At 40.5% G+C, this 11387-nt stretch overlaps 1 protein-coding gene across 2 annotated transcripts in view; it reads left to right on the top strand.

The window, feature by feature from the left end:
- Window positions 1–422: 422 nt before the first annotated feature.
- pxk (PX domain containing serine/threonine kinase) overlaps window positions 423–11387 on the top strand; it is a 31348-nt gene continuing 20383 nt past the window's right edge. For both annotated transcript variants that reach the window (XM_033627776.2, XM_033627777.2), the window contains exons 1-5: window positions 423–688; window positions 5815–5865; window positions 6072–6119; window positions 9559–9745; window positions 10787–10864. In XM_033627776.2, the coding sequence (XP_033483667.1) occupies window positions 587–688; window positions 5815–5865; window positions 6072–6119; window positions 9559–9745; window positions 10787–10864 (466 nt within the window). In that variant the 5' untranslated portion in view covers window positions 423–586. The remainder of the gene's footprint in view (window positions 689–5814; window positions 5866–6071; window positions 6120–9558; window positions 9746–10786; window positions 10865–11387) is intronic.

Here is an 11387-nt window from a genome sequence, read left to right as displayed (position 1 = left end):
GGATGCTCTCAGACCCTGAAACCACCTGTAAGGGAATAAGTGAAAATATTACAGTGTGAAGGTGGAGAACAGTGAGCCTATTATTATTATAAATATTTATTTACAATTCAGTGAAAATTGTTGGTTTCCTCTCTATATGAAGTCTCGCTAGTGTTTTTAATATGGCCAGTGACTTCAAAACAGACCAATTTTGTCAAACTGCTTTAAAGAATGTTTTTAATAATTTTTTTCATTAGTTAATTTTATTTATTTACTGTTTTTTCTCAAGTTTTTTTTATTTCATCATGTGTATTTTCCCTTAAATCCTTTACTCTCATGCAGCGCAGTTCCCCTCCTGACCAGCAGGGGGCTCTGACGCACCCTCACGCGCTTCCCCAGCCTCTAATCATGACGACAAAGCAGCTTGTTGACGTCTGATCAGCGCTTCCTGGTTACGGTAAAGCTAAGCTAGCAGCTAGTTCGCTTCTCCCGGGTTGTTGGTGTTCCTCCTCTGCTCAGCAGGGCTCCGCCTCAGTATTTTCCCGGCGGCTTCAGTGACGCTGACAGACGGACGCTCACATCAGACTTTCACCGTCAATCCTCCGGGATGTCTTTCCTGGAGAAACCGGCCCCCGGCAGGCTGCTGCTGGACGACACCGTGCCTCTGACGGCGGTGATCGAAGCCAGCCAGAACCTGCAGTCCCACACGGTGAGTGTTTACTGGGAATAAACGTCACTTAACAACGTGTAGGCTTAACGGTAAAACAGCCATCCGTTATTCACTGTGGGCGGACAGATGTGTCGGTGCTCGTGGGTTTAAAATTTAATGCTAATTAAATGTTTTAAGGGGGCGTTTAAGTCAATCGCTGCGTCACCAGTTCCATTATCGGACACAGATGTAGAAGATTCATTTTCTCTCGTTTCCAGTGAAATGTTACATCAGCCATACACCACATCTCTCTGCTGAAGTCAATGTAGCTGTATAAACATTACTATCACCCCAATGAGTCTGTTGGCTGTCTCATTTTAGGCATTAGACTCGCGCTGTAACTCCATTATCGGACAGGCAGGCGGCTGACCCTGGCTCTGTGGTGCTGTCACTGATTAAGCAATTTCCTGGAAGCTCTTCAGCACACAGCAAACTGCTGATATAAAGGGATTTAGACTGGAACATTGACACTGGCAGACTTTTCGGCCAAGAGCCGAAACCATGCCTGTAAAGCCCCGAGAACAGACGCTGACCTATGCGGGAATATCAGTAAAGCGAGTTTCCATTTTAAAGCTCGGCCTTTTATTGATTCCTATTATACTGACAAACTAATACGCAGTCTATAACAACATATATGGCCGTTTTGAATTTGTAATGGTCTGTTGTAATGTTCGGCATACATCTTTATCACCAAATACTTGTGCAAAACCTTTATTTTGCATTATTTTCCCCCGTCGACAGCTTTGTACTAACATTGTCTGAAGCCCATGAACCGGTTAGAAGTGTTGAGATTTAATCAAAGGAAATGCTGTTTTCTGTATGTTGTCTATGCTGAACAGAAGATGCAGTACATCTGTATTTATAGTGTTAAAACTATAGTGACAAATAATAAACCAATGCCAAAATCTACGAAAACATTAAAAAGACAGATTTTCAGATGGAGTTTGGCGTTGCAACTCCCTCAGCATTATAACTCGGCGTTAGGGCAAGCCTGTGATCAGCGTTGCTTTGCACTAAAATGTGCACTTTGAACTCGTGCCTGCAATAAGAAACGACGTTAAAAACAATGTGACTGTCAGTGACCAGTTAATCCTGTTATAGGAATAATAAAGAGGGACATGTGTCCACTGTCCGATAATGGACACATGTACGGCGGGTTTGTTGTTGACAGTCCGACTGGAATCAGCTGAGCTAGCCAGTTAGCTTAGCATGCTAATGCAATAATGCAGTTGTAAAACAGAATCATTGCCTCACAGGAGAGACTCATAAACTCATGGATATAATTATTAGATTTATGTATTTATATTAGCCCATCAAGCTAAAGTCTGAAAGTCTGTAAATTTATTGTGTTTGCACAGAGTTACTGGTTTTTGTTGACTTCTAATAGTCCACTGTGAAACTCAACCAAAACAGCAACTTTCCTTTAATTCAGGGCAACATTTTTTGCAGATTTGCTTGATGCTGAATCTGTCAGATGGCTTTCCAGAATTCCTCAACATAAGCAGCTCCACAATTAATGCAATACTGTGACGATACAGGCATCTGCACACTGAAACACTGTGTTTGAGCCTCCAGTAAAGGACTAGTAGTTTCTAGTCACCAATCACAAATCAGTGACCTGAAGTAAGGAAAGTCAAGTTCATCTGCAAATAATGAAATGAATTAAACGTAATGCAGTGCTGATACAGTCAGTGGCAAAATTAATACTTATGTTGAACCTACATTTTGGATTCCAAGGACGGAAAACCCAATTCAATGTCACTCTGAGAATTTGTATTAACATATTTAATAAAAAACACAGGATTAAATAATAACCTTTGTTTAAGTCCAGGCTCATAACATACTTTTATTCATTAGCGTTTGAGTCCCCTTTATGTGGTTTTCCCTGAGGCATGCCTGCCTGTGTGTGTTGTGTCTCTGTATGTGTGAGCTGTGTTCCTGACAGTTATGCCGCCTATCATGTATGCGTTTTAACTTTTTATTCCTTTTGTACAGCACTTTGGTCAATGTGAGTTGTTTTTAAATGTGCTTTATAAATGAATTTGAGTTGGGTTGAGCTGTATATGTTGTGCGGTCCACTCCATCCCTCCATATGGATGACAAAAAGAGATCTAATATTGTTTGTTTTAGTAGGGATCCCTAACCTTAAACTCAGAGTTGTTGCTGATGCCAGCACTCTCATTTTACCAAGCTTTAAATCTGTACAGCTCAGTGTGTGGAGCTCATTGGGATCATTTCCATGTTAAGTAACATGAGGTAACCAGAGATTGCAGTGTCACTAAAAACTGAGTCTGCAGCATGCCGTGACTGAATGAGTGTAGCAGAATCACTGTTATATTGACTCAGGCATTGACTGAGAAAACTGTTTTCAATATGGACCACCTCATCTCCCTAATAAGTGTCAGTTCTGATGCCGATACCAATCCAGCGTATTGCTGTGTTGCAGTTGATTTATATTTCTGTTTCCTCAAGCCGAGTCCTATTGCAGATTAAAGGTCAGCAGCTTTACAGACTCTGGTTGAGTGGAGAGTCATGAGAATGGACAGAAGGGAGGTTTATTTGTACCACACCTTTCAACAGTAAGGCAGTTCAAAGAAACACAAGGCAATATAAAAATAGTGAATAATGAAGACTCTTTTGACATGACATCAGAAGAGAGGGTGGGTATCATGAATAATAGATGACATATAATACACACATTGCTTCACTGGAAAAAACTTAATGGAAGTTTTAGTCTTTTGACATTTCCAGAAAGACTGATGAAAAATTCTTCAATGACAGATTGTATTGTGTTACAGCAGCTGCTCCTTTTACCATATTTCCTTAAATAAATTGTAAAATGAATCCGTCTTTGTGCAGCACTTTGCACCAAGCACTTCGAACACAACAGGAAGCAGTAATGTCACCACTAAAATAAGATAACAGATTACTCTCTCTGTCGCAGCTGCACATACAAATAAAACTGACACAATAAAAATGGGATCAAACGTTTTCTAAAGATCTGAAAAGCTGGACAGGAAGTGATGTCAGCTCTTCAGTTATTTACATCCTGGCTGTTTGTGAAGCTGCTCAGCTCACATGAGGGAATGCGAGATTACAGCAGAAACCAGAGCTTGTCGGCAGGAATTAGACAGAGAGGATTAGATTAAAGGGAAATTCCATGTTTGTGCCATGCTTACTTGTTTTCAGAATTTTGTTCTTTGTTTTTGTCGGTCATAAAAACATTTTAGTCAGCGGCTTCAGTGTGGAGAATATGTGCAAACATGGTGATATGATCAGATTCTCCACTGAGCAATGTTATCTGAACCATTTAGTAAGAAATGAAACAGAAACTGAACAAACCTGAAATAAAAACCTGTTTGATGAAGTTTAAACACGGCCTTTCCTCTGGCTCTGACTTTATCAATGAAAACATATGACTTTCTTTTAGAATCATGATCTTGATCTAATGATGTTAAAACATTTTATTGTAAAATCATGACTCTGTCTTGTAATATTACAAGTTTTTTTTTTAAATTTATCTAATTATTATCTAATAATATGACCTTTTTTCTCATAAAACTACAAATTAATTTACTTACCATGATTTTTTTATGTATGAAATCAACAACTTACACCTGCAGCATTGTAACTTTTATTTTGAAATTATGACTTTATGTGGCTTTTAATCAAAGCGTGCTATTTTGTGTAACATTATGACAGTGTGCGTAATTTTTTTCCTCATTAAACTGAATTTATTTGCATATAATTATGGCCCTTTACCCTACACATTAAACCATTTTTTAATCTTAAAAATACTAGTTTACTTGTACTATTTTGGGGCTTTTGTTTCCTTAAAATCACCCCTTTATTTTGATAACTATACAGCTTTATTTTTTCATCATGAAATACCTCAATAATGTCTCACAACAGTGGTTCCCAACTGGTGGGTCATGGTCCAAACATAGGTCGCGGGTCTGCAAGTGACTTGCGAACATAACAAGTTTGTAAAAAACACACTTTATTTTTAAGTACAGTGAATTTCGCCACAGAGCTTTTATTTTGAAGTGCCGTCTCCTGTTGTAGAGTGAGTAAATAACGGACAGCTACTTGACAGAGACAGCAAACTAGCTTAACGACATGGTCAAACGCAAGTATGACGCTTAATGTATTAAACTCGGTGGACCTTGAACTAATGACTAAGGAGAAATCTGGACCCCGGAGCTGGACCAGTTGGGAACCACTGTCTTAAAATATTTTGACTGTATTCTAAAAATGTTAACAGCTGGCTGACTGTTGGACACACTGTGACGGCTGTTTGATTCTTGAAGGATCATTTCCAATTTTATTTTTAGTTCTACCCTTATTTAAATGTATACCATGCAGGAATTGTTGGTCACTGTTTGGTCAGTGTCGCCAGCGAGGTGAAAGTGAAAGCCAACCCCCTGATTTACTCTCATTACCATTATTTGTGTTTTTTGGTGCTGTGTCCATGATTTTAGTAGTTTCCTTGGATGCCTGCTGCTTATGGTCGGGCACTTGGTCGCTGCCTGTTGGAGCTACAATTTAGTTTTTGTTTGTTTATTTTATCCGTATTCAAACACAAGTTAGATTTAAATACACACATGCAGTTATGAACTGAACACAGTGTGGAGAATTGATGTGTGAAGTGTGTATAGGTGAGCTCTAGGTAGTGGAGATCAGGTGTGTGGAATGGGGAGCAAACAGTTTTTGACTGTGTTATGGAAGCATGTCGTGTCAGCATGAAGTATTGGTGTGGAAGACTGAATTTGCTGAGTGGAATAATGATTACATGTGGACAATGCTGTTGCCCTTCTATGTTACGGTTAGCATGTGTATTTTGTATTGAGAATAAATGCATCGCCAAATTCAAAGAGATAACGTACACCGGACATTGGTTTGTTCTTAGCCCAGAACACGTGTCTAGAACAAGTTCACCCGCTTGCCCCTCAGTGGCTCGTTTAGAAATTTTGCTTTGTTAAAAAGTCACTGCACTAACTTTTTACAAAGTCCTTGGCCCTTTGCTGCGTGTCATCCCCTCTCTCCTCCACATCCTCAAAGTATATCCTGTTACAAAAGTAGCTGATGCAGTGTTTTGATGGCTGTTTTTCTCTCTTGTCTCTCAGGAGTACATCATTCGAGTCCAGAGGGGCGTGTCCTCAGAGAATAGCTGGCAGGTAAATGCACCAATTACCAGTTAGAATTTACAACTCTACAAGTCCAGTTAGTTTGTCTGGTACTGATGAAAATGTCAGATCATCAGACGAACATGGCGACGAACTGCCTAGTCACAGCCATTTTGTCTATAACTGATAGGTGTGTGTGTGTGTGTGTGTGTGTGTGTGTGTGTGTGTGTGTGTGTGTGTGTGTGTGTGTGTTGCAGGTGATTCGGCGCTACAGTGACTTTGATGTTCTCAACAGCAGCCTGATGGTGAGTGTCATGACTTTCAGTGTTTAAAACTGCTCTCACAGATGGACAGCAGAGAAGAGTAACATGGAGGTTTTGGGATTCTGACATGAATTCAAGTTGCTGCTCTGCTGTTTAAGGCTGAAACTACAAACTTTTTACAGACACATCTCAACTTAAAATACAGAGCAGAGTGGGTTTGATAAAGACGACACAGGTGACTACTGTCCATGGGGTGTGACATTTTTAAAAACTCTTCTCCTGAACGTGGTGGACACAACTCACCTGCCTACAAACTGATGGTCTGCCTTGGAAAATGGGCAGCAGTTAAGTTTAGTTGAATTACAGATAATTTGCTGCTACATAAAAGAGCAACCTGGTATCTTACAATGTGTGTCGAGAAGTCTTGTCGTCCATGTTTACACACACAAACCCCTAATGCCACACACCAACTTCTTCTTAGTCAACCTCCTTCCTGTCTGGGAACGCTCAGTGGCGGTTCGTTACGACATGCTGGAGGCTTAACTGTTGTGTCATCAATTTCCCACAAGCCTCGGCTGGTACAGTGAGAGGGCAGTTTGATGATTGTCCCTGTGCTGGTTATGGATTTTAAGGTTGTACTGCACAGTCTGAAAACGCTGCATCACCTCCAGTATCTCAAAAAAGCTGCTGTCTGCACCGCTCCTACTGACGAGATTAAGCTCATGTTGTGAGTGATTTTTAGACATGCTTGCAACGTGGCTCTAGGGATGATAAAGTCGGCTGGTCGGAACACAACTTTCGTTCAGAATGAGATTTCTCAACAGTTATTGGATGCCTTTGGATACTGTGAAATCTTAGTTTTAGTCAGTAGACCATTAGCATGGTGGCTCAATGGTTTGCACACACGTCTACCAACTTTAAGATTGTAGGCTCAAGGCTCCAACAGTAACAAGTATTTCCTGTGTGAAGTTTTGTTATCCAGAACAAGAATAGCACTAATCTTATTTGAAGTTATTTTATCTTGTTTAAAGACTTGCGGTGGCTGGACATCCTGACTCGTTTAAAGATGTCTTATCATGTGAAAATCATTGACTGCACTGGCAGCCAGAATTACTTTGTTGTTCAGGAGGTTTTTACCAGGAGCTGAATTATCTCCAGACGTCTGTTCCTCTCCGAAACAAATGGACCTGGTGATTAAAGCTGGTAAAAACACTGAATAAAGTAGGTTCATGTTACAAATCAGTGTTTCCTTATGTCTCCCTATGTACAGTACAGGCCAAAAGTTTGGACACACCTTCTCATTCAATGCGTTTTCTTTATTTTCATGACTATTTACATTGTAGATTCTCACTGAAGGCATCAGAACTATGAATGAACACATGTGGAGTTATGTACTTAACAAAAAAAGGTGAAATAACTGAAAACATGTTTTCTATTCTAGTTTCTTCAAAATAGCCACCCTTTGCTCTGATTACTGCTTTGCACACTCTTGGCATTCTCTCCATGAGCTTCAAGAGGTAGTCACCTGAAATGGTTTTCCAACAGTCTTGAAGGAGTTCCCAGAGGTGTTTAGCACTTGTTGGCCCCTTTGCCTTCACTCTGCGGTCCAGCTCACCCCAAACCATCTGGATTGGGTTCAGGTCCGGTGACTGTGGAGGCCAGGTCATCTGCCGCAGCACTCCATCACTCTCCTTCTTGGTCAAATAGCCCTTACACAGCCTGGAGGTGTGTTTGGGGTCATTGTCCTGTTGAAAAATAAATGATCATCCAACTAAACGCAAACCGGATGGGATGGCATGTCACTGCAGGATGCTGTGGTAGCCATGCTGGTTCAGTGTGCCTTCAATTTTGAATAAATCCCCAACAGTGTCACCAGCAAAACACCCCCACATCATCACACCTCCTCCTCCATGCTTCACAGTGGGAACCAGGCATGTGGAATCCATCCATTCACCTTTTCTGCGTCTCACAAAGACACGGTGGTTGGAACCAAAGATGTCAAATTTGGACTCATCAGACCAAAGCACAGATTTCCACTGGTCTAATGTCCATTCCTTGTGTTTCTTGGCCCAAACAAATCTCTTCTGCTTGTTGCCTCTCCTTAGCAGTGGTTTCCTAGCAGCTATTTGACCATGAAGGCCTGATTGGCGCAGTCTCCTCTTAACAGTTGTTCTAGAGATGGGTCTGCTGCTAGAACTCTGTGTGGCATTCATCTGGTCTCTGATCTGAGCTGCTGTTAACTTGCGATTTCTGAGGCTGGTGACTCGGATGAACTTATCCTCAGAAGCAGAGGTGACTCTTGGTCTTCCTTTCCTGGGTCGGTCCTCATGTGTGCCAGTTTCGTTGTAGCGCTTGATGGTTTTTGCGACTCCACTTGGGGACACATTTAAAGTTTTTGCAATTTTCCGGACTGACTGACCTTCATTTCTTAAAGTAATGATGGCCACTCGTTTTTCTTTAGTTAGCTGATTGGTTCTTGCCATAATATGAATTTTAACAGTTGTCCAATAGGGCTGTCGGCTGTGTATTAACCTGACTTCTGCACAACACAACTGATGGTCTCAACCCCATTGATAAAGCAAGAAATTCCACTAATTAACCCTGATAAGGCACACCTGTGAAGTGGAAACCATTTCAGGTGACTACCTCTTGAAGCTCATGGAGAGAATGCCAAGAGTGTGCAAAGCAGTAATCAGAGCAAAGGGTGGCTATTTTGAAGAAACTAGAATATAAAACATGTTTTCAGTTATTTCACCTTTTTTTGTTAAGTACATAACTCCACATGTGTTCATTCATAGTTCTGATGCCTTCAGTGAGAATCTACAATGTAAATAGTCATGAAAATAAAGAAAACGCATTGAATGAGAAGGTGTGTCCAAACTTTTGGCCTGTACTGTAGATAAACAACTAATTTTAAGGTAATCAAAACACAAATATTCTTTTTTTCAGGTGATTATACACTAAAGAAAACATATTCATTATGTAATAGTCCATTTCCGCCATTATATCCCCTTAAATTCTACACACTGGACCTTTAAGATTTTAAAGTATATTATTGCATTGTGCATGTTGTTTTCTGAATTGATGAGTATAATCAGTTCGGATCCTCTCAGTGTCACATTGTGCCGTATAGATCTCTAGTAAATCTATAATCACTGAAACTATATTATAGCAGCCTGGAGCGGATCGTCCTGGTTGTGACTCGTCTTATGTCCAGGTCACATCATTCCTGGATAACAGGAAGCTAGCAGTTTTTCTGCTGAGGTTTTGCCGGCTCATTTCCTTCTTGGGGTCTCCCACTGACCCCGACCTCCCGTCAGCTCCTGATCTTCAGTCAACATACAGCAGAACTGTCAGAAACTTGTTGTTAGTCTGTCTCCCTTTTTGTAAAGACATTGCTGAAACACAGAAAATGACAACAGGGGGTAAAAATATACATTCACTGGTGATCAAAATGATCTCCATCTTTGTCTCTCTCCAGGTATGTGGCATCAGTCTCCCTCTTCCTCCAAAGAAGCTAATAGGTAACATGGACAGGGAGTTTATAGCAGAGAGGCAGAGAGGATTGCAGGCCTATCTGGACTCTATTACCCAGCATCCCCTGATTTCCAGCTCCCTGACTGTCAAGAAATTCCTGGACCCCAACAACTACTCTGCCAACTACACAGGTGTGTTCCCTCGTCTCCACTGAGAGACTCTTTACAGTTGTTCTTCAAAGGTGGAAATTAACATCAAATACTGTACGTGTATATAATTTTTAGGTACTTCATACTTCCTCACTACAGATATTATTGCTCTTTTAACCCAACTACATTCACCTGAATTTAATCATTGTTACTGTTTTCAGATTCAGATTACATGCAAAAGATATGATTAGTTTATAAGAACTGTTAATTCACTGTTATTGATTCACCAGAAGTGTTTAAAGGGACCGTTCTAGAAGTATTGTCTGTTTGATTGAGTCTGTTTTATTGATCCATGAATCAATACATTAAGAATAAAAACAATAGTTTAAAGGAGCTCTAAATGATATTTAGAACATATCCATGATTCAAATGTTGTCTTACACCACCTCCATGTTGTTACGGCTCTCAACCTGTTGGTGGCTGAACCGCCGGCTAGCAGCTAACAGTGCTAACAGCGCTATCAGTGGCGACAGAGCTGACTGTTTGACCCCAGAGGGAAACGGAGAAGGAATGCTACACTTCAGGGACGACCCATCCAGATATCAGGGGTGACAGCCGTGAAAACACAGTGGAGAGTAATGGTGATTAGCTAGGCAGTGGGACACAAGCATGGGCTCACCTGCACAAACATGCATGTGCAGCCAGACCGTCTACCACAGTTACTAACAGAGAAGCTCAGATTACAACACACACAGAGGGAGAGTGAATTCCTTCTCTGCTCAGGACGCCATTACTCCACTATATCTTTACACAGCATTTAATGCTATATTAATGCTCAGAATATTGTAAAGATCTCCTATGATATGTGTTGTATCTGAAAATATCTGACTATCGTGTCCCATAGTGGTCGTTTCAAAAGGGACACCCCAACAGACATCACATGATGACCATGATAGCTGTATGTTTATGAACATGGTATTATATTAAGAGATTTTGTTGGGCTAACATGGACGTGAATAAGACTCTTTTTTTTTCTGTGTGTGCGTGTGTGTGTGTGTGTGTGTGTGTGTGTGTGTGTTACAGAGATCGCTCTGCAGCAGGTCTCCATGTTCTTCAGGTCGGACCTGAAGTGGGAAGTCCTGGAGCCTCTCAAAGACATCGGTAAGACTCTGAACCTGACTGAGAACTGCAAATTTTTTAACATGAGAACTGAATGCAGTGCTAATGCTAACCATTAGCAATAATGTGAACATGTTGATAATTTCTTCTGCTTTGTTGTATTCATTCTGTATGCTCATTAATAGGGCTGCAACTAAGGATTATTTATGTTATATATTAATCTGCCAGTAATCTTCTCGATTGATCGAGTGGTCCATGAACTTGTTGAAAATACCGAAAAATGCCTGTCACATTTTCCTAAAGCCCAAAATGATTTCATCAAAGTGTTTGTTTTGTCCAACCAGCAGTTCAAAACCCCCAAAGTATTCAGTTTACTTTGACAGAAGAAAAAAAGCTGGAATCAGGGAATGATTAATCATCGAAATAAAATATTTTTCTTTTTTAACGGCCTGATTGTTTCACCTCTACTCGTTATATTCATCACATATTTATTATGCCAACATCTGTAATAGTCTCTTTTCAAACACACAATTTGCGGTCAGGTTACACATTTAAAAGAAACCCA

The sequence above is a fragment of the Epinephelus lanceolatus genome, chromosome 1 (assembly GCF_041903045.1).
Source record: "Epinephelus lanceolatus isolate andai-2023 chromosome 1, ASM4190304v1, whole genome shotgun sequence".
Taxonomy (NCBI): domain Eukaryota; kingdom Metazoa; phylum Chordata; class Actinopteri; order Perciformes; family Serranidae; genus Epinephelus; species Epinephelus lanceolatus.
Note: the sequence above shows the minus strand (reverse complement) of the source record. Positions and strands in the feature narration are given on the sequence as shown.